This window comes from Salmo salar, chromosome ssa12 (assembly GCF_905237065.1).
Source record: "Salmo salar chromosome ssa12, Ssal_v3.1, whole genome shotgun sequence".
In the NCBI taxonomy this organism is placed as follows: Eukaryota; Metazoa; Chordata; class Actinopteri; order Salmoniformes; family Salmonidae; genus Salmo; species Salmo salar.
Window position 1 is genome coordinate 16604327 of NC_059453.1, and position 24382 is coordinate 16628708.

The 24382-nt window shown below is 42.8% G+C and overlaps 1 protein-coding gene across 1 annotated transcript in view; it reads right to left on the reverse strand.

The window, feature by feature from the left end:
- The window catches only part of LOC106564346 (uncharacterized), a 40272-nt gene that overhangs the window by 11140 nt on the left and 4750 nt on the right, over window positions 1-24382 (reverse strand). The window contains exons 7-18 of the mRNA XM_045692062.1: window positions 24045-24290; window positions 23749-23908; window positions 23518-23597; window positions 23329-23344; window positions 18387-18483; window positions 10675-11481; window positions 10482-10568; window positions 9836-10023; window positions 8980-9131; window positions 8303-8551; window positions 8011-8161; window positions 7594-7669 (exon numbers count right to left, since the gene is read on the reverse strand). Of these exons, the coding sequence (XP_045548018.1) occupies window positions 7594-7669; window positions 8011-8161; window positions 8303-8551; window positions 8980-9131; window positions 9836-10023; window positions 10482-10568; window positions 10675-11481; window positions 18387-18483; window positions 23329-23344; window positions 23518-23597; window positions 23749-23908; window positions 24045-24290 (2309 nt within the window). The remainder of the gene's footprint in view (window positions 1-7593; window positions 7670-8010; window positions 8162-8302; window positions 8552-8979; window positions 9132-9835; window positions 10024-10481; window positions 10569-10674; window positions 11482-18386; window positions 18484-23328; window positions 23345-23517; window positions 23598-23748; window positions 23909-24044; window positions 24291-24382) is intronic.

Below are 24382 nucleotides of genomic sequence, written 5' to 3' on the forward strand. Positions count from 1 at the left end.
CACACACACACACACACACACACACACACACACACACACACACACACACACACACACACACACACACACACACACACACACACACAAACACCTGTTACCCCCTCCGCCCACCCAACCAGGAGCTCCAAATCTAGCCCATCAAGGTGAGCACATGTTTTGGGTGACAACAGACCACGTGAGCCTGAGTTACGCAAGGACTTTACAAAGAGCTCCCCCTTTCTTTCTCTCACTCTCTCTCTCTCTCTCTCCACTATCTCTCTCTCTCTCTCTCTCTCTCTCTCTCTCCACTATCTCTATCTCTCCTCTCTCTCTCTCTCCCACATTTCTCTCTCTCTATCTCTCTATCTCTACCCATTCTCCATCTTTCCCCACTCTCTCTCTCTCTGTCTCCCCCTTTCTCTCTCTCCCTCTCTCTCTCTCTCCTTTCTCTCTCTTTCTTTCTTTCTTTCTTTCTTTCTTCCCCCTCTCTCTTTATCTCTACCCACTCTCTCTCTCTCTCCATCTTTCCCCACTCTCTCCCCCCTCTTTCTCTCAGTCTAATTGTACAGAAGTATCCTGTGCTCAAACTACACACACAATTAGTAATTTTTATTACACAGTAAATAAGAATAGAATATGTTTCTAAACACTTGTACATTAATGTGAATGCTAAAATGATTACAGATAAGCCTGAATGTTTTATTTTACCTTTATTAAACTAGGCAAGTCAGTTAAGAACAAATTCTTATTTTCAATGACGGCCTAGGAACAGTGGGTTAACTGCCTTGTTCAGGGGCAGAACGACAGATTTGTACCTTTTCAACTCAGGGATTTGAACTTGCAACCTTCCAGTTACTAGTCCAACACTCGAACCACTAGGCTACCCTGAATAGTGAATTAGGATGAGTGAGAAAGTTACAGAGGGTCAATGATCATACCTCAAGACATGCTAACTTCTCACCATTGTCAGTAACAGGTTAGCATGTCTTGGGGGTATGATATTTTCACAACAGTAATTCATACAACAGGAATTTGCATTTTCTAGCCCACCCACTTTTAACCCCACCTCTCACCCAATTTTCCATCTACCCTCTCCCCCACAACCCTACCCTCCCCCCACCCATCTCTTCCATTTGGCAGGGTAAAGAGCAGACAAATCATCACAAACAAGTCTTAAACAGAAATAATATTAACAATAATAACAACAACATTAATAATAATAATAATAATAACAACAATAATGATAATAATAACACAAGAAACAAAGCAAAAACATACAACAACAAAAATGTATGATAATAGAAGCATATGAAAAGTAGAAGTAGAGTTATCTATTTGATCGTCAGCGACAGTGTCTGACTACTGTAAAGCAATACACTCTACTACAAGGACAAGGCCAGCCTGAACTTCCTGTCTGGAGAGTCACACAGAGGTTGTGAACACACACACAATGCAAACAATGGTAACCTTGGAGACAATAGGGCATTCATATCGAACGTTACAAATGCGCATGTATCAAAATGTTTTACAGCAAACAATGGAAAACTACTACGATTGTTTATATCCAATATTAGCTGTAAGCTAAAACATTGGAACTGAGCATGGACCCAAGCCGAGGCCTACTGTTTAACTTAGCGACTGTGTCCACAACACAATGAAGCAGACCACAACTACATAAAACAGAACTAAGACTACTTTATTTACAACTACCTTTTGAGAAGAAACATATTACTTGTTAAACACGATCTCTTTCTCTGAGCAACTGTATAATTATAAAATAATAACTTCCTCATTTTTTGTAGCATACAATATAGATCAGTATTTGAATGATTTATTTTATACAGTCATTATTGCTCATCTTTATCAAGGGTGTCAATCATTTTGGACCTCACTGTATAACCAACCTATTACAACTTGGCATGTCTTAAAACTGTCCCCTCATTCAGGTACAAAGTACTGAATGCCAGCGTCATCCCCGAGGGCCAGTTCATGGACAACAAGAAGGCTTCTGAGAAGCTGCTTGTGTCCATTCATATAAATCACAATGATTTTTCAATCACTTCCGAACCCACTGTGTTTCTTTTCCTGTACCTGAGTGAATCCATTCTCTCTGTGATCCACTCACATGTCTGTCTTGTTGTTGACTTAAATAAACATCATCTCCATTCAACATTTGAAGGTCCAGACCCAAATGGACCCCTAAGCCCTATCCACATGTGTAGGTAATATTATGTGGGTAGGCCTTGCCCTCTGATAGGCTAGGGGTGGAAGTTTCAACCATATTGCTTATACCAATCAAATCCTCTCATATCTCCACAAGTGCATAGGGCATTAGGTTTATGGAGCGATTTGGGATTGGGTCTAAGAATGTGGTAATTCTGTATTGAGTGCTTTCAGTGGTCAAGTGAATTCTATAAATCATTTTTCAATGTTTTAAATGGGATTGTCATTTGCCCTCTGTGACATCATCATAGCGTGCCTGTAAAAAGGGGGAGGGGCTCAGCCAGCCCACTGTAGAAATAATGACATCACCACCATAGTTTTTAAAGGGATGTTGGGGTCTTTAAATTTCAATAGCCTCGTTATTGAGACTTAACACTGGTATAAAACGTCTTAAAGGATTTCATGTTCCCACACAAGCCTTTGTTTAATGAAGATGATGGAAAAATCCTCCATTCTAAACTTAACTTTAAGCTCACTTTAACCATGTGGTAAAAAAAAATTCACCTTAAAATAGTGTTCTGTATGTCTTCATGATTCGGCTAAACTCAAAGTTCAAATCAAAGTTTATTTGTCACGTGCGCCGAATACAGTTACTTACAGGCTCTAACCAATAGTGCGGAAAACAAAGGTACGCGTGTGTGTGTGTGTGTGTGTGTGTGTGTGTGTGTGTGTGTGTGTGTGTGTGTGTGTGTGTGTGTGTGTGTGTGTGTGTGTGTGTGTGTGTGTGTGTGTGTGTGTGTGTGTGTGTGTGTGTGTGTGTGTGTGTGTGTGTGTGTGTGTGTGTGTGTGTGTGTGTGTGTGTAAGTAAGGAAATAAAACAACAGTAAAAAGACATTTGAAAATAAGAGTAGCAAGGCTATATACAGACACCGGTTAGTCAGGCTTATTGAGGTAGTATGTACATGTGGGTATGGTTAAAGTGACTATGCATATATGATGAACAGAGAGTAGCAGTAGCGTAAAAAGAGGGGTTGGCGGGTCGTGGGACACAATGCAGATAGTCCGGTTAGCCAATGTGCGGGAGCACTGGTTGAACGACTCAACTGTTCACATATGAACGACTCAACTCAAAGTTCACATATGAACGACTCAACTCAAAGTTCAGATATGAACGACTCAAATCAAAGTTCAGATATGAACGACTCAACTCAAAGTTCACATATGAACGAGTCAACTCAAAGTTCAGATATGAACCACTCAACTCAAAGTTCAGATATGAACGACTCAACTCAAAGTTCAGATATGAACGACTCAACTCAAAGTTCAAATATGAACGACTCAACTCAAAGTTCAGATATGAACGACTCAACTCAAAGTTTAGATATGAACGACTCAACTCAAAGTGAAGGCAAGAGGATGACGTGGTCTAAGAGGATGAGTGAGTCCATGTAACTTTTAAGGCTTATTAGGCTTGTCTAAACAAAGGGGCTGAATACTTACGCAACGACTAGATTTGAGTTTTGACATTTTTATTAATCTTTTTTTTTTAAATTAGAATTTTTCTTCCACTTTGACATTACAGAGTTATTTCAGTAGGTTATTGACCAAAAATTATATTTACTTCCACGTTGTAAGACAATAAAATGTGAAGTAATCCAAGGGGTATGAATACTTTTGCAAGGTACTGTATCAAGGTACTGTATCAAGACACTGTATCAAGGCACTGTATCAAGGTACTATATCAAGACACTGTATCAAGGTACTGTATCAAGGTACTATATCAAGGTACTATATCAAGGCACTGTATCAAGGTACTGTATCAAGGTACTGTATCAAGGTACTGTATCAAGGCACTGTATCAAGACACTATATCAAGGTACTGTATCAAGGTACTGTATCAAGGTACTATATCAAGGTACTGTATCAAGGTACTGTATCAAGGTACTGTATCAAGAGTGCTGATCTAGGATCAGATCCCCCCTGACCCCACCCCGTCCATGCCATCTTATCAGACCCCCCTGACCCCACCCCGTCCATGCCATCTTATCAGACCCCCTGACCCCACCCCGTCCATGTCATCTTATCAGACCCCCCTGACCCCACCCCGTCCATGTCATCTTATCAGACCCCCCTGACCCCACCCCGTCCATGCCATCTTATCAGACCCCCCTGACCCCACCCCGTCCATGCCATCTTATCAGACCCCCCTGACCCCACCCCGTCCATGCCATCTTATCAGAACCCCCTGACCCAACCCCGTCCATGTCATCTTATCAGACCCCCCTGACCCCACCCCGTCCATGTCATCTTATCAGACCCCCCTGACCCCACCCCGTCCATGCCATCTTATCAGACACCCCCTGACCCCACCCAGTCCATGTCATCCTATCAGACCCCCCTGACCCCACCCCGTCCATGTCATCTTATCAGACCCCCCTGACCCCACCCCGTCCATGTCATCTTATCAGACCCCCCCTGACCCCACCCCGTCCATGCCATCTTATCAGACACCCCCTGACCCCACCCAGTCCATGTCATCCTATCAGACCCCCCTGACCCCACCCCGTCCATGCCATCTTATCAGACACCCCCTGACCCCACCCAGTCCATGTCATCCTATCAGACCCCCCTGACCCCACCCCGTCCATGCCATCTTATCAGACACCCCCTGACCCCACCCAGTCCATGTCATCCTATCAGACCCCCCCTGACCCCACCCCGTCCATGTCATCTTATCAGACCCCCCCTGACCCCACCCAGTCCATGTCATCCTATCAGACCCCCCCTGACCCCACCCCGTCCATGTCATCTTATCAGACCCCCCTGACCCCACCCCGTCCATGTCATCTTATTCATTATGATCTAAAAGGCTCCTACTCTGAGCTGCATGGTACATATATGTATTTTAACCTTTATTTAACTAGGCAAGTCAGTTAAGAACAAATTCTTATTTACAATGATGAATGATACCGGGGAACAGTGGGTTACCTGCCTTGTTCAGGAGCAGAACGACAGATTTTGGTATCTGAAAGGATTGGTCTCTGAAAGGATTGGATAGGAAAGCAATATGGTGAAAACTCCTGGCCTATCAGAGGGCAGGGTTGACCTACCACCATAGAGCTTATTTATCCCATTCTTTCAGATCTACACAAGCTGACTAGACTAGCTGGTGCTACTACTGGAATACATCAAACAAGTGGAAAGACTAGAGAGATCCAGGAGGGGTTTGGGAAACACTGGACTAGAGTCTAGGGATCACAGGATGTTGGTGGCACACGGTTTCCAGTTGTTTGATGCCACTCCATTTGCTCCGTTCCAGCCATTATTATGAGCCGTCCTCCCCTCAGCAGCCTCCACTGCTAGGGATTGATTCAGGAATGGGCCAACAGCCAACCTTTCTCTCACCACAGCTCCACAGCTCCACCCAGTGGAGAGACTGGAGAACTACTACCTCTTAAAACTTTCCCCAAACCAACAGCACCTTGGTGTTTTAGACAGCTCTGTTGAGGTTTAGAGGGTATTAAATGAAATTGTCATCTTGATAACAATAACTGTTTTACAGATTCTAGCTTGACCCTTTGTTAATGAGCTCTTTGTAATGAAACACACACACCCACACAAACACATACGAGGCCTGAAGGCACAACCCACATTGAGTTTACAGTAACAATGGAGAGAAGTGGAAGGTCCTCAACCAACAGTAACAATGGAGAGAAGTGGAAGGTCCTCAACCAACAGTAACAATGGAGAGAAGTGGAAGGTCCTCAACCAACAGTAACAATGGAGAGAAGTGGAAGGTCCTCAACCAACAGTAACAATGAAGAGAAGTGGAAGGGCCTCAACCAACAGTAACAATGGAGAGAAGTGGAAGGTCCTCAACCAACAGTAACAATGGAGAGAAGTGGAAGGTCCTCAACCAACAGTAACAATGGAGAGAAGTGGAAGGTCCTCAACCAACAGTAACAATGGAGAGAAGTGGAAGGTCCTCAACCAACAGTAACAATGGAGAGAAGTGGAAGGTCCTCAACCAACAGTAACAATGGAGAGAAGTGGAAGGTCCTCAACCAACAGTAACAATGGAGAGAAGTGGAAGGTCCTCAACCAACAGTAACAATGGAGAGAAGTGGAAGGTCCTCAACCAACAGTAACAATGAAGAGAAGTGGAAGGTCCTCAAACAACAGTAACAATGAAGAGAAGTGGAAGGTCCTCAACCAACAGTAACAATGGAGAGAAGTGGAAGGTCCTCAACCAACAGTAACAATGGAGAGAAGTGGAAGGTCCTCAACCAACAGTAACAATGGAGAGAAGTGGAAGGGCCTCAACCAACAGTAACAATGGAGAGAAGTGGAAGGTCCTCAACCAACAGTAACAATGAAGAGAAGTGGAAGGTCCTCAAACAACAGTAACAATGAAGAGAAGTGGAAGGTCCTCAACCAACAGTAACAATGGAGAGAAGTGGAAGGTCCTCAACCAACAGTAACAATGGAGAGAAGTGGAAGGTCCTCAACCAACAGTAACAATGGAGAGAAGTGGAAGGTCCTCAACCAACAGTAACAATGGAGAGAAGTGGAAGGTCATGAGAAAGGAGCATCATAAACTACTACTCAGACTTCATGGTCATTCTGAAGTCTTTCATTGTGTTCTTCTACAGTGGAACTTAAACAACACCATTTCATTACACCAATCAGTCTTCCTGCTTTGGTAAAACGACCTAGGAAGTGTTCAGTACATTGACTAAATACATATCATGAATGTCACTTGTCTTTAACGAGTTTAGCCAGTTGTCCTAAAATCCGCTATGGTCAATTAGTACGTTTGCCTGTACCAAATAAACCACACATTGATCTGCCTCAATCCCTTGTTGTTCTGTAAATATATATTTATCCTGCCTTACAATAAATATAGACATGTTTATTTCTATGTTTACAACCTGTTAAATAGATAATCATTAGACAATGAGCATCATCATACAGAGTTATTTATTGACATCATCAAATTACAGCATACACACACAGCAACTCAGGTTTGGGGAAATGATCAGTCCTAAAACAATGCAATTCTATGTGTATACAACATACACAGTACAATGAAATCACACTGTTGTGCATAAATTCATTACTAGAATCAAAACAAGTATTTCTGTGCCCTTGAAAGTTACACTGGGCTGTAGGTTGGGATGGAGATCAGGGGAGTAGTGCAGGAGGGACCCCATCCTTCATATGACATGCTGGGGGGTTCCCAAGCCTCACTCCAGACTCTGGGCCCCTGGGGGTCAAAGATAATCTGACTGTTAGAGAGGAAACACAGCAGAACGACGGCCGAGTGCTTTTGACCAGAATATCGGGCACAAATTTTTGTTCATTTCCCGACTATTCTACATTTAGGTCCAAAGCCTATACAATATATTAGCTCATAAACTATGTAAGTCATTACTAAAGTAAAATATTTACAGATGATTGGCCCGATGGTGAGGGGCTTGAGGCGGATGGACTTGGACACAGAGCGGGATCTCCTCCTGGAACACACCTGTAGAGAGAGAGACAAAACACTAAGTCAGAGAAACCTAACATTAAGTCAGAGAGACCAACCACTAAGTCAGAGAGACCAAGCACTAAGTCAGAGAGACCAACCACTAAGTCAGAGAGACCAAGCACTAAGTCAGAGAGACCAAACACTAAGTCAGAGAGACCAAGCCCTAAGTCAGAGAGACCAAACACTAAGTCAGAGAGACCAACCCCTAAGTCAGAGAGACAAAGCACTAAGTCAGAGAGACCAACCACTAAGTCAGAGAGACCAAATACTAAGTCAAAGAAACCTGAAAGCCCAAGAAGAGAGTTATTGAGTCTGAGAAGAACATCAGGACTCACTGGAGTGCAGGAGGAGCTCCCCTGGTCACACAGGCTGAGGCTGCAATGCAGGAAGATGTAACGGTAGTCCCCCTGCAGTAGAGCAGAGAAGCGAGCCCTGAGGGACGAGCCACTTTCCTCCACTGTCACCTGGGTACGATTTGTAGGACACCTAGGAGAAGAGCCAAGAAACAGCAAAGGGTTGAAGGTATGCACGGCTACACAGACCGTACACAGCATCAAACATACCATACTTCACACACAAAACAAACACACATAGACATGCAAACAGCTGATGAATAGAGTCATGGACCTGTCCTGAATCATGTAGCTCCGTGGGAGATTATCAGGGCTGGGGGATTCCGTGGTGTAGCAGTCTTCCAGAACAACAACAAAACGTTCTGCCTCGGACTCCTCTACGGACACGCCCACGTGCAGGAAGGAACCCGCAATCAGGGTGACTGGCTGACCAGCTGGGTAAGGCTGTGTGTAGTTGGAGTCGCGGTACAGAGACATGTAGGCCTTGGCCTTGGCACCGACTCTGACAACTTTATGATCACTTCTGTGATGAGGTACAAAGAGGTGAAGCTACAAATCAAATCAAACATTATGAACATTAAAATAACAGCTGAAAGCTCATAATGACGACACTGTTCGAAAAAAGTGTTCCAAACGGGTTCTTTGGCTCATAGGAGGACTGTCCTCTTTGGCTGTCCTCATGGTTCCAGGTTGAACCCATTTTGGTTCTAGGAGAACCCTTTGGGTTCCATGAAGAACCCTCTGTGGAGAGGGTTCTACATGGAACTCAAAATAATTATATCTGGAACCAAAAGGTTTCTGCCTGGAACCAAAAGGGGTTTTTCAAAGGGTTCTTCTATGGGGACAGCCGAAGAATCCTTTTAGGTTCTAGATAGCACCTTTTTTTCTAATAGTGTAGTCTGCACAAACACAACAGAATTAACAGAATGGACTTTCTGCATATTTTCTCACAGTGGGAGAGGTCTGATAGCCATATCCAGGCTGCTTTCTGTCTCCAGAGGATAGACACAGGAGAAGGGAAAGCTGAAGGGTCGGGAGTCGTTTCTCCCATCTACTGGATAAACAAATAAGCTGTTGGAGTAGACAGCATGGGTGGTGTTTGTCTGGGGAAAAAAGGGGGGGGGGTTAAGAAATATGTCATATTCATGTATTTATTAGGCCTGCTTGCATTAGTGATGTGTAGACTACAGTGAAATCCCAGTGATTTCATAGACAATTAACCACCATTAACACAAATGTCATATCCGTCTTCAACCCTATTTATTTACGTAACCTTTATTTAAGCACCAGTTGTCAGAGCAGTTCACAGATCACTGCACCTGTTCATAGCCCATCTGTAAATAGCCCATCCAACTACCTCATCCCCATAATGTTATTTATATATTTTTGCTCCTTTGCACCCCAGTATCTCTACTTGCACATTCATCTTCTGCACATCTATCACTCCAGTGTTTAATTGCTAAATTGCACTCAATTTTGCCACTATGGCCAATTTATTGCCTTACATCCCTTATCTTACCTCATTTGCACACACTGTATGTAGACTTTTTCTATTGTGTTATTGTTTGTGTCGCACTGCTTTGCTTTATCTTGGCCAGGTCGCAGTTGTAAATGAGAACTTGTTCTCAACTAGCCTACCTGGTTAAATAAAGGTGAAATATATATATTTTTATTTTATTAAAAAGTAAGATGCTAACCAACTAAAGTGTATGTTTAGTAATAATTCATAAAACTTCTCCAGGGAAAATATTGGGGATGGAACAGCAATATAGGACCTTCTTGAACATAAAGTGAAAATATTTCTCACCTCTAGAGTGTTTCCACAGCGTCCCTCCCTGCGCTCCACCTGGTACCACACTGTGCCGTTACGATCCTCGTGGGCGGAGCAGCGGTGGTCAGCCAGGTGAGCAGAGGAAGCATCCAGACCAGCAGCCTCCAGGTAAACATTTGGAAGGCCCACTTTCAGGAGGCTCCGCCCACACACCAGCTCTGGAGCTAAGTAAACAACGCAGGAGGTTATTTAAGCAATAAGGTGTGTGAACAGGTACATGTGTGAGACTGAGATCCCTGTGTGGCTTCTTATACACCACGCAACTCGGAATGCCTGGATACATCCCTTAGCCGTGGTATATTGGCTTATCAACCAATCATCATTCAGGGCTGGAACCCTGAATGTTGATTGGCTGAAAGCCGTGGTATCTGAGACCATATACCACGGGTATGAGAAAACATGTATTTTACTGTTCTAATTCCGTTGATAATCAGTTTATAATAGTAATAAGGCAACTTGGGGGTTTGTGATATATGGCCAATATACCACGCCTCCTCTGACCTTATTGGTTAAAATATACGCATCTTAAAGATGCATCATTTCACCCCTAAATCTCTACGTTTCATAGTGTTTGAAAAAAATACAGATCTGGCAATACAGTTTATATTTGTTCAGCACTCACCTTTCCTCTCACATCTCCAGTTGGTCTCATTGTCGCTCACACAGGCATCAAAAACTCCACATGTAGAACACACCATGGTGTTGACATCTGGAAGAGACAGAGGTAGAGTTAAATGGCTTTGTTATGTCTAGTTATTTGAACATTCTTTGTGTCTTTAACAATCAGGGATAATCACTTTACGATAGCAATATACCTGCACAGTAGGCCATGTTGCATCTTGTTGTAGCGACAAACTTGTAGACATAGTAGTTTCCATAGCAGGCTTTGACATGGATGGGATTTTGCCTCCAGTAGCAGCAGTCATAATAATAGTGTCCACAGACGCTCCTCTGAACCACTCCGTCTCCCAGCTGGGGATGAGCTAATGGAAGCCACAAGGGGATCTCAGTCCCACACATGTAGCTTTCCACACACCTCTCTGGCATCTGAACACTGGTGTTCCCCAGGAACAGGCGATACCAGCCCTGCCAGTTGACAGACGTGTCACAGTGGTAGCCGTTAGCTGCACCGTTGTTGGTGGTGGAACGCCAGTCGTCATTCAGTACAGAGTAGTGCTGGCAGGGGTCTGCACAGAGGGATGATCCACCAACACTGATACAGTCCTCTCCCACTGGACACCATCTCCCCCCGCACTGAAACTGCACTGAGCGGGAGTCAGAACCAGGACTGGAGCGGAGGTCGTCTTCAGGAGGCACCAGGCAGTTGAAGGATCCGGGGGTGTTCTCACAGACCTGAGGAGGGCTGCAGGGTTGGTCTGGGAGGGAACACTCGTCAACGTCCACACAGCCCAGCTCCGAGGACCAGCGGTAACCTTGACGACAGCAGGAGCCTTTAGCGCAGAACTCAAGGTCGTAGCAGGTGATGCCGTCGCCAACGAAGCCATCTTGACAGGTGCAAGTGACGGACCAGGTTTGGAAAGCATCTCCCCTCTCACGTTCCACAGGTGAGTCTAGGCAGGTGGCTTGGCCATGACACGCTTCACAACTGGTAACAACCGAACCTGAGAAAACAATACCCCATAAAGCTTATGACAAGACACTACATTCAATTTAATCAATAAGGCCTGAGGAGGTCTGATATATTGGCCGTTATAAACTGGGTAGTTTGGGTCCTGGATGCTGATTGGTTGAAAGCTGTGGAATATCAGACATTATAAACTGGTTGGTTAGAGCCCTGAATGCTAATTGGCTGACAGCCGTGGTATATCAGACCGTATACCACGGGTATGAAAAAACATTTATATTTACTGCTCTAATTACGTTGGTAAACAGTTTATAATAGCAATAAGGCACCTTGAAGATTTGTGTTATATGGCCAATATACCACAGGCTAAGAACAGCCCTTAGCCGTGGTATATTGGCCATATACCACACCCCCTCGTGCCTTATTACTTAAATATACCACAAGTATGATGCAAAATTACTTGTTTACTGTTCTAATTACGTTGGTAACTAGTTAATAATAGCAATAATGCACATCAGGAGTTTGTGGTATATGGCCAATATGTCACTGCTAAGGGCTGTATCCAGGCACCACCCTTCACATCTTGCCTAAGAACAACAACACATAAAACCTCACATAATTCTGCTAAAAAACTATTACAATTTATCTCATCCAGTGGTACAGGTGAAGTCATTAGTTTACATACACCTTAGCCAAATACATTTAAACTCAGTTTTTCACAATTCCTGACATTTAATCCTAGTAAAGAATTCCCTGTCTTAGGTCAATTAGGATCACCACTTTATTTTAAGAATGTGAAATGTCAGAATAATAGTAGAGAATGATTTATTTCAGCTTTTATTTTTTTCATCACATTCCCGGTGGGTCAGAAGTTTACATACACTCAATTAGTATTTGGTAGCAATGCCTTTAAATTGTTTCACTTTGGTCAAACGTTTCCACAATAAGTTGGGTGAATTTTGGCCCATTCCTCCTGACAGAGCTGGTGTAACTGAGTCAGGTTTGTAGGCCTCCTTGCTCGCACACGGTTTTTCAGTTCTGCCCACAAATGTTCTATAGGATTGAGGTCAGGGCTTTGTGATGGCCACTCCAATGACTTTGACTTTGTTGTCCTTAAGCCATTTTGCCACAACTTTGGAAGTATGCTTGGGGTCATTGTCCATTTGGAAGACCCATTTGCGACCAAGCTTTAACTTCCTGAGTGATGTCTTGAGATGTTGCTTCAATATATCCACATAATTTCCCCCCTCATGATGCCATCTATTTTGTGGAGTGCACCAGTCCCTCTTGCAGCAAAGCACCTCCACAACATGATGCTGCCACCCCCGTGCTTCACAGTTGGGATGGTGTTCTTCGGCTTGCAAGCCAACCCCTATTTCCTCCAAACATAACGATGGTCATTATGGCCAAACAGTTATTTTTTTGTTTCATCAGACCAGAGGACATTTCTCCAAAAAGTACGATCTTTGTCCCCATGTGCAGTTGCAAACCGTAGTCTGGCTTTTTTATGGCTGTTTTGGAGCAGTGGCTTCTTCCTTGCTGAGCGGCATTTCAGGTTATGTCGATATAAGACTCGTTTTACTGTGGATATAGATACTTTTGTACCAGTTTCCTCCAGCATCTTCACAAGGTCCTTTGCTGTTGTTCTGGAATTGATTTGCACTTTTCTCACCAAAGTACGTTCATCTCTAGGAGACAGAACGCGTCTCCTTCCTGAGCGGTATGACGGCTGCGTGGTCCCGTGGTGTTTATACTTGCGTACTATTGTTTGTACAGATGAACGTGGTACCTTCAGGCGTTTGGAAATTGCTCCCAAGGATGAACCAGACTTGTGGAGGTCATTTCTGAGGTCATGGCTGATTTCTTTTGATTTTCCCATGATGTCAAGCAAAGAGGCACTGAGTTTGAAGGTAGGCCTTGAAATATAGCCACAGGTACACCTACAATTGACTCAAATGATGTCAATTAGCCTATCAGAAGCTTCTAAAGCCATGACATCATTTTATGGAATTTTCCAAGCTGTTTAAAGGCACAGTCAACATAGTGTATATAAACTTCTGACCCACTGGAATTGTAATACAGTGAATTGGAAGTGAAATAATCTGTCTGTAAACAATTGTTGGAAAAATTACTTGTGTCATGCACAAAGTAGATGTCCTAACCAACATGCCAAAACTATAGTTTGTTAACAAGAAATTTGTGGGGTGGTTGAAAAATTATTTTTAATGACTCCAACATAAGTGTATGTAAACTTCTGACTTCAACTGTGAGCACTTCAAGTGAGCACTGATGCCGTCTTTTGATAAGTAGTGGTCACTTTTTTCAAAATCAGGGGCGCTTCACCCCGTGGGCTAAATTGTCATCATCAGGGATTTCAAGTTTGTATCTGTCCATTTTTACCCAGCTGATCATAGCGAAAAATAAAATACTTCTGCATTTGGTGGTGTGTACACATTCATTCTCATTGGAAGTAGGCTCAGGATAAGTGGGCAGCTGATATTCAGAGATTAAATAGCCAAATTGATTAGTCACAGGAATCAGGACTAATAAATTCAATGCAACTGGCTGTTTTACAAACTGTAGGCCTACCATATGGATGGGCATTCTTAAAATTCCATTCTGGCTGACACTGTAGGCTACAGCCCAGTAATCACAGACCGATGCTGACGTCTTTTGGACGTCTTTATTTGGTCCTGTCTGGACCAGCCTTGATTTCCACGTCCATGGACATTGATTTTTGATCCGGTCCGGTTGTCTGTTTGGTTCAGATTTGGTCTGGTATGGACCGGCCTTGGTCCAAACATAAACGTCTATAAATGACGTCTTTTCAACTTTAATTAAGAACCGAAAATGAACAAGATTTAAATGTCCGGAAAATACGTTTCTTCAACATCCAGAAAATACATATTTTCAACCTCCAGAAAATACATATTTTCTACTTTCATTCAGAACCGAAATGTACCTGATTTCAACATCCAGAAAAAAACATTGTTTTCAATGTCTGGAAAATATGTATTTTCAACTTCTGGAAAATAAGTATTTTCACCTTTCATTCAGAATCTAAAATTAACCTATCTTCAACGTCTGTAAAATAAGTACTTAGGTGTCTTTTCAACATTATTTTGCTTACTGGGACTATTCTAGTTTTGCAGTGTATAGGAGGGTAGCAATTTCTTTCTCTTGCTTAGAGTGGCAGGTCCTGGCTGAAGCTAACATAAATTAACTACCCAAGTACTTTGTTTGTAATATCCAAACCATAACGCAAAATATGCTGATTTCAAAGCTGATTGCCACCAGCAACTTTATTCATTCACTTAATAGGTCCCTCCGTCACGTCTCTCCATCAGCCAAAGATGATCTATTGCCTCAGTAAAGTCAGTGCCCCCTTGCTGAGAAGGGTCAATTTGCAGACCATGTTTACTACATGCGGCACCCACTACATGTTGCGCCCATTACATGCCGCGGCCACTACTTGTCACACCCACTGCCATTGAGGTTGCTAGCTAGGACATCGGCACAGAGTGTCCTTTGCCCCCGCCTGCCAAGCACTGCTTTCCTGTAGTTATTTTAACGTTAAAGTCGGGGGTAATCCCTCCCCAGTAGTCCCATTCAAGTTTGGTTGGTTACACTAGCTAGCTACTTCCCTCGCCGTAACATTAACAGAACTGCAGGAAAGCAGTGCTCGGTAGGCGGGGGCGAGTTTATCAATAGAGATTTACCATTCAAATAAATCATTACCATTATGTTGTTATGTAGTTAGATTGGTAAAAACGAAGTCAAATTGATTGTATAATTGATTCATTAATGCATACATGGCTGTCTCTTAAAAATGTTGACGTAAAACGATATGATATTCGACTCAAAAGATGCCCAATGATTAAACTGAGCAGTAGCTGAGTTTGTCTGTCTGGATCAAGTGCCATTGTGTGACTTTGACTGATATACTGTACATTCTTTTTTTTGTTGCTGTGGTATCGTTTTGATTACCGTTCTCCTAGCAGCAGGATATTATGCTAGCAGCAGGATCGCATATTTTTTTCACAATAATAGTCCCCCTGCAGAAACATGCTAAACATTGGGAATATATATATATATATTCTTTTTTTGTTTTTTGTTTTTGTGCAGTACAAGTGGTTTTTACATCATTGCAACCACCTTTGAAAAAAGGTGTGGATAATATGAAGTATTTTATATGTAATATTGTATTATTTACACCAGAATTTATTTTGAAAGTTTACACAAATACTGGTATTTTGAAAGCTATTGTTGGAGGCTATATTTAAATAAATACACGTTTAATAAAATACAAACATAGGTTATTGGAATGTGTGCTTGGCAACGGATTTAATACAGAGTGCTGGTGAATGCTTACTCCACCCACTCCATTCACTGCAATGCAATAGAGTAGACTGAATATGAAATACCTTGTTCTCCACCCCCTCCATAACCCCCAATGCAATACACTGTAATAGACTGTACATAGGATACATATTGACTTGTAGAGATATAACTTCTCTACCTGTCTCAGCTAAAGTGGTGTGGGAAATACTCAGTAGGGTCTCTACTAACCAAATATATGTACTTTTGTAGGAGGTCTGTGTTATTAAACATATCCATCAAGACTTTGTTCTTTACCCACTCCATAGCTATCTATACCCCCTCCAAGCAGCAGGTCGTGCGACACAGTCCCTGTTCAAAACTTACCATATTTAGTACGTAGACAACCTACTGAGTATTTCCCACACCACTTTAGCTGAGACAGGTAGACAAGTTATATCTCTACAAGTCAATATGTATCCTATGTACAGTCTATTACAGTGTATTGCATTGGGGGCTATGGAGGGGGTGGAGAACAAAGTGCTGCTGGATATGTACGACACACACACAGTCGTACACACCTCACTCTTGCATATGCAGCCTACCTTTGAAGCACCTCTTTGAGTAGCCTATTCCTTTTCAGTTCTTCCTGTGCCAGCTCATTCAGATATTGCATTCCAAAGAAACCTACTTGACTTCCAAAGAATCATCAAAGAACCCTTTCTTTCAAAAACGGTTCATAGGATGCCTTACAAAGAACCCTCATCTTCCAAAAAGGGTTCTTCAGATGAAAATGGTTATTGGTAGAACCCTAACCTTCTGCAAAGAACTCTTTTGGAACCCTATTTTCTAAAAATGTCCCATGGCTAAGGGCTGTTCTTAGGCATGACGTGAAGCGAAGTGCCTGGATACAGCCCTTATTAGTGGTTTATTGGCCGTACACCACAAACTCTTGAGATGCCTTATTGCTATTATAAACCGGTTACCAACATAAATATAACAGTCAACAAATTGTTTTGTGTTATACCCATGGTATATTGCCTAACATACAGCTGGAATGCTGTTTTTAGCCAATTGGCATCCAAGACCCGAACTACCCGGTTTATAATAAGCTTTATGTTAATGATCCAGACTTTAATCATCAATACCCCTTCAAAGGAACGTGCCAGAATGATAGAAATTACAAACATGTTCAAAATCATCTGAATATAGGGAACAAGTCTATTGTTTATGAAATTCGGTGTCATATATCCTTTTTTGGAGACAAAATCTATGCCGTGTTTCCTACTTGCTGATTCATTGAACGTGGCATGTGCATAACTGCAACCAGTGAGCAAGTCAGAAATGTCTGAATTTCCTGCACGTGAACGCGGCAGTAGCCCTCCACTACTTTGAGGGTTAAGCGACCGTCTTAAAACTGCAACACCTGCTATTGCATGTGAAAAAATGTCAAAATCTTCTCAACCACATGACATAGTGATATCAAACCAATTTGACTTTGTTGACTTTGGGAAAATACTTCCTTCAAAGGGATACTTTGGGATCTTGGCCACAAAGCCCTTTATCTACTTCCCCAGACTCAGATGAACTAATGGATACCATTTGTATGTCTCTGCATCCAGTATGAAGGAAGTTAGAGGTAGTTTCAAGAGCTAATGATAACTAGCGTTAGCACAATAACTTGCATTCATTTACTAGTATGTTAGCAGTTAACATAAACTTCCAGTCATTGTGCTAATGCTAGTTAGCAACTTCCTTCTAACTGCATGCAGAGACATAAAAATGGTATCCATGTGTTCATCTGTATCTGGGGAAGAATAGAAACGGCTTCATTGCCAAATTCCTGATGTATCCCTTTACACTTCAATTGCTTCCAATACAGCAAGTAATTGCAGTGGATTGGAGAGGAAAGGTCCCTGAACCTATTACAGTTGGTTTGAGATGTCTAAGTCATGTGGTTGCAAAGACGTTTTTCAGTTAATCACTTGCACTTTTAAGACAGTCCCTTAGCTCTGAGTACACAGACAACAAACCATTGAAATCAATGTAAAGTCACTTTTTGAAAACGGTACAGAACAACAAAAACAACTTGTTCTCTACTGTCAGCTGATTCAGAATATGACATTTTTGTCATCCTGTCATATTTATTTAAGAGCAAAGTCTGAATCTTTAAAATAAATCTAAACACACTGCGGTTGACAAGACAAGGGGAGAAGTCTCAAAAAAACATTTTAAATCAGGAGGGGTTAAATATTGCCCAGATCTTTAACACAATAACACAATATCCCATATGACGTCCTGTTCCCTATATAGTGCCAGGGCTCTGGTCAAAAATGGTGCATCATATAGGGATTAGGAAGCCATTTGGGACTCAAGCCAATGTCTTGAAAGGGCAATAAAGAAGGTTAAATGCACATATTACACTTGACGAATACCCTGCTGAGTTAATAAATAATAATACTGAGGTAAAGGAAGGAGAGGAATATATATATATTATATCACCCCAGTGCTTTATTCTTGCACACAAAGCTTTCATCACCCATAACCTGCACTGGGGAGCAACAATATTCTGAGTGAATCTCTCATTCCGTTACCTAAACGGGAATAAGCCAATCAACCCTTTACCTGAGCTGTCTGCAGTAACATGCTTAAAGAACAGGAGCGTCATCAGAATACCCGATGACATCATTCTGTTCAGCTTCTCTTCAGAACAGACACACGACTGAAAAATAAAGAATAAAAAATAATATATCTATTTTTTTGGTACAATTATAGCCAAAGGGAGCACTTCTGGCAGAGGAAGTTGATTCAAAAAATGCTTCTTTAATCATAAAACTAACGTGTTTCGGCCTAATAGTCTTCATCAGGGTCAAAACATGATAAAGGCTAACAAGCGTTTCGCTAGTTATTGAAGAAGCGTTTACAAATAACTAATTATCCACTTCCAGAGTTCCTGAATTCCCTCTTCACTTCAATTGTGGCAAAATCAAATAATAAAATGTGAAGTATTTTCATACAGAATGAATAAGCTATAGTTGAAACTATGGAAAAAGGAATCGCTCACTTACCAGTCAGCATATGATGGATTTGACCATTGAGCTAGAGAATATATCCACTAGTTTTCAGGGGGGGGGGCACATCATGTGACTACAGTAAAGGGATATTGTTTTTAACGGAGTTACTAATTAATCGTTACTAATTAACTATTATAAATATAATCTATGCCAGTTAGCCTTGTGCCAATGTGCCCATGGTGATAACACTGAAACATTGAGGAACTAAATAAAGTGTATTGTTTAAAGCAGTGTTTCCCAATACCAAAATGGGGTGGGGAGTGGATACATTTTGCCCTAGCAAAATTTTTTTTGCCCGAACACGTTTGATTCAACTAATCAACTCACCATCAAACATTTGATTTGAATCAGGTACGTTAGCACATTGGAAAAAAAGGGAAACACTGCTTTAAAGGGACATTTCACTCATAAATGAAAGACGTTCAGACCTCAAAAGTAGACTAATGTCAAGATGAAACCCACATCATTGGTTAGATCATGCCATATGCCTCATTCCAGAGGGTTTTCTTCACTGCTTATCTTTTCCATTCACGTTGGGTTGAGGCATACAGCTGAATCTACATCTTGACATTAGTTAACTTTGGAAATCTGAAAACTGAAAATGTCTGACAAACTTTTAGTTGAAAGTGTAATGCCCCTTTATGTACTGTATGGAGCTGAACTAATGAGCTCATCACTCAGAGATGGTGTTATGTTGGTCTGTCATGATAATAGGTCATACTGGTCGGAGCCTGAAGGGCCCATTGGGCAGGAGCCTATGGGTCGTTATTGTGTGGGCAAGTGGTAAAGTCAGAAGCCCCGCCTATTTCAAAAACGTTTCTTCTTAGAATCTGATTTTAAACCTAACCTCAACCACACTGCTTACTTTATGCCTAACCATAACTTTAAATGAAGACCAAAAAGCCCACTTTGATTTCCTCTTTCTGTAGCCCAGGTGTTTCCCAATCCTGGTCCTGGGGATCCAAAGAGAGGCACGTTTTTGGTTTCGCCCCTGTACTAACACACCTGACTTGAAATCGAATGCTTGATGATGATGATGATGTTGATTAGTGGAATGAAGTTGTGAGTGCTAGGGTAAACACAACCATGTATACCCCTTTTGGTCCCCAGGACCAGGATTGAGAAACAATGAGTGGTGTGAGGCAGCTTGATGTACCAGTACACCCCCTGGACAGGACACTGTTTCTGTAGGGTGAGGCAGCTTGATGTACCAGTACACCCCCTGGACAGGACACTAGTCTATCTCCTGTTTCTGTAGGGTGAGGCAGCTTGATGGACCAGTACACCCCCTGGACAGGACACTAGTCTATCTCCTGTTTCTGTAGGGTGAGGCAGCTTGATGTACCAGTACACCCCCTGGACAGGACACTAGTCTATCTCCTGTTTCTGTAGGGTGAGGCAGCTTGATGTACCAGTACACCCCCTGGACAGGACACTAGTCTATCTCCTGTTTCTGTAGTGTGAGGCTGCTTTCACCCCCTGGACAGGACACTAGTCTATCTCCTGTTTCTGTAGTGTGAGGCTGCTTTCACCCCCTGGACAGGACACTAGTCTATCTCCTGTTTCTGTAGGGTGAGGCAGCATGATGTACCAGTACAACCCCTGGAAAGATGCTGTCACTGATAACAAGTTACATTTTATTGGAGAACTCAATATCTTCCCATGATAATCTTCTGAGGTGTGCTCACAATCCATTTACACACAAACACACACACTCTCTCTCTCTCTCTCTCCACTCTCTCACTCTCACACACACACACACACACAGTGTCTATAAACGTGTATAATTGTCATTAGTCAGTTACGCAAGCAACTCGTATCTTATGCTGTACAAACAATCCGCTGGTCCATTCTCAAAAACCTCATAAAATGTAGCCTACTGGTTAATCTTAGTGGTCAGATTAAAGAAATTCACAACTGAGTTAGGAAATAGGACACACACAAACAAACACACACACTGTCGCACGCACGCGCGCACACACACACACACACACACACACACACACACACACACACACACACACACACACACACACACACACACACACACACCTGGATTCAGTCCAAGGCGTATTATAGAGCAACTATCTTTTGATGTATATTGTCGTGTGTTGAATTGGATTGAATCCCAGCCCCAGTACAGGGGCCTGAAGGAAACACCCACATTGAGTTTAATGTAACAATGGAGAGAGGTGGAAGGTCCTCAACCAACAGTAACAATGGAGAGAAGTGGAAGGTCCTCAACCAGCAGTAACAATGGAGAGAAGTGGAAGGTCCTCAACCAACAGTAACAATGGAGAGAAGTGGAAGGTCCTCAACCAACAGTAACAATGGAGAGAAGTGGAAGGTCCTCAACCAACAGTAACAATGGAGAGAAGTGGAAGGTCCTCAACCAACAGTAACAATGAAGAGAAGTGGAAGGTCCTCAACCAACAGTAACAATGGAGAGAAGTGGAAGGTCCTCAACCAACAGTAACAATGGAGAGAAGTGGAAGGTCCTCAACCAACAGTAACAATGGAGAGAGGTGGAAGGTCCTCAACCAACAGTAACAATGGAGAGAAGTGGAAGGTCCTCAACCAACAGTAACAATGGAGAGAAGTGGAAGGTCCTCAACCAACAGTAACAATGGAGAGAAGTGGAAGGTCCTCAACCAACAGTAACAATGAAGAGAAGTGGAAGGTCCTCAACCAACAGTAACAATGGAGAGAGGTGGAAGGTCCTCAACCAACAGTAACAATGGAGAGAAGTGGAAGGTCCTCAACCAACAGTAACAATGGAGAGAAGTGGAAGGTCCTCAACCAACAGTAACAATGAAGAGAAGTGGAAGGTCCTCAGCCAACAGTAACAATGGAGAGAAGTGGAAGGTCCTCAACCAACAGTAACAATGGAGAGAGGTGGAAGGTCCTCAACCAACAGTAACAATGGAGAGAAGTGGAAGGTCCTCAACCAACAGTAACAATGGAGAGAAGTGGAAGGGCCTCAACCAACAGTAACAATGGAGAGAAGTGGAAGGTCCTCAACCAACAGTAACAATGGAGAGAAGTGGAAGGTCCTCAACCAACAGTAACAATGGAGAGAAGTGGAAGGTCCTCAACCAACAGTAACAATGGAGAGAAGTGGAAGGTCCTCAACCAACAGTAACAATGGAGAGAAGTGGAAGGTCCTCAACCAACAGTAACAATGGAGAGAAGTGGAAGGTCCTCAACCAACAGTAACAATGGAGAGAAGTGGAAGGTCCTCAACCAACAGTAACAATGGAGAGAAGTGGAAGGGCCTCAACCAACAGTAACAATGGAGAGAAGTGGAAGGTCCTCAACCAACAGCAACAATGGAGAGAAGTGGAAGGTCCTCAACCAACAGTAACAATGGAGAGAAGTGGAAGGTCCTCAACCAACAGTAACAATGAAGAGAAGTGGAAGGTCCTCAACCAGCAGTAACAATGGAGAGAAGTGGAAGGTCCTCAACCAACAGTAACAATGGAGAGAAGTGGAAGGTCCTCAACCAACAGCAACAATGGAGAGAAGTGGAAGGTCCTCAACCAACAGTAACAATGGAGAGAAGTGGAAGGTCCTCAACCAACAGTAACAATGGAGAGAAGTGGAAGGGCCTCAACCAACAGTAACAATGGAGAGAAGTGGAAGGTCCTCAACCAACAGTAACAATGGAGAGAAGTGGAAGGTCCTCAACCAACAGTAACAATGGAGAGAAGTGGAAGGTCCTCAACCAACAGCAACAATGGAGGGAAGTGGAAGGGCCTCAACCAACAGTAACAATGGAGAGAAGTGGAAGGTCCTCAACCAACAGTAACAATGGAGTCATGAGAAAGGAGCATCATAAACTACTACTCACAGACTTCATGGTCATTCTGAAGTCTTTCATTGTGTTCTTCTACAGAGGAACTTAAACAACACTATTTCATTACACCAATCAGTCTTCCTGCTTTGGTAAAACGACCTAGGAAGTGTTCAGTACATTAACTAAAAACATATCATGAATGTCACTTGTCTTTAACGAGTTTAGCCAGTTGTCCTAAAATCTGCTATGGTCAATTAGTGCTTTTGCCTATACCAAATAAACCACACATTGTTCTGCCTCAATCCCTTGTTGTTCTGTAAATATATATTTATCCTGCCTTACAATAAATATAGACATGTTTATTTCTATGTTTACAACCTGTTAAATAAACAATCATTAGACAATGAGCATCATCATACAGAGTTATTTATTGACATCATCAAATCACAGCATACACACGCAGCAACTCAGCTTTGGGGAAATGATCAGTCCTAAAACAATGCAAGTCTATGTGTATACAACATACACAGTACAATGAAATCACACTGTAGTGCATAAATTCATTACTAGAATCAAAACAAGTATTTCTGTGCCCTTGAAAGTTACACTGGGCTGTAGGTTGGGATGGAGATCAGGGGAGTAGTGCAGGAGGGACCCCATCCTTCATATGACATGCTGGGGGGTTCCCAAGCCTCACTCCAGACTCTGGGCCCCTGGGGGTTAAAGAGAATCTCACAGTTAGAGAGGAAACACACCAGAACGATGGCCGAATGCTTTTGACCAGAATATCTGCCGCCATTTTCCATCAATTTCCAGCTGATTCTAAATTTAGGCCCAAAGCCTGTACGGTATATTACCTCATGAACTAAGTACTTAAGTAAAGCACTTACAGGTGATTGGTCCAATTGTGAGGAGCTTGAGGGGGATGGATTTGGACACAGAGCGGGATCTCCTCCTGGAACACACCTGTAGAGAGAGAGAGACAAAACACTAAGTCAGAGAAACCAAACACTAAGTCAGAGAGACCAACCACTAAGTCAGAGAGACCAAGCACTAAGTCAGAGAAACCTAACCGATACCAAGTCAGAGAGAGAGAGAGAGAGAGTTGAGGACTCACTGGACTGCAGGAGGACCTCCTCTGGTCACACAGGCTGAGGCTGCAGTGTAGGAAGACGTCCCGGTAGTTTCCCTGGTACAGGAACAGCAGAGCAGAGAAGCGAGCCCTGAGGGACGAGCCGCTCTCCTCCACCCTCACCTGGGTTCGATTGCTAGGACACCTGGGAGAAGAGCCAAGAAGTCGCAAAGTGTAGCGTTCAATTTATTTACAGCTACACAGACATACCAACTCATACTACACACACACATAACACAAACACACAGACATGCAAACAGCTGATGAATGGAGTCACAGACCTGTGGTGAATCATGTAGAACCGCGGAAGGTCATCAGGGCTGGGGGATTCCGTGGCGTAGCAGTTGTCTAGAACGACCACATAACGCTCTGCCTCGGACTCCTCTACAGACACGCCCACATGCAGGGTGGAGCCCACCGGCAAGGTGACTCTGCCTGCTGGGTAAGGCTCTGTGTAGTTGGAGTTAAGGTACAGAGACATGGAGGCTCTGGCTTTGGCACCGACTCTAACAACTCCATTACCAGGTCTGTCAAGAGGTGAAGCTACAAGTCAAATCAATGATTGCAAACATAAAATCAAGAAGGTAGATTGACAGGTGTACTGGCAGACCTAACCAAT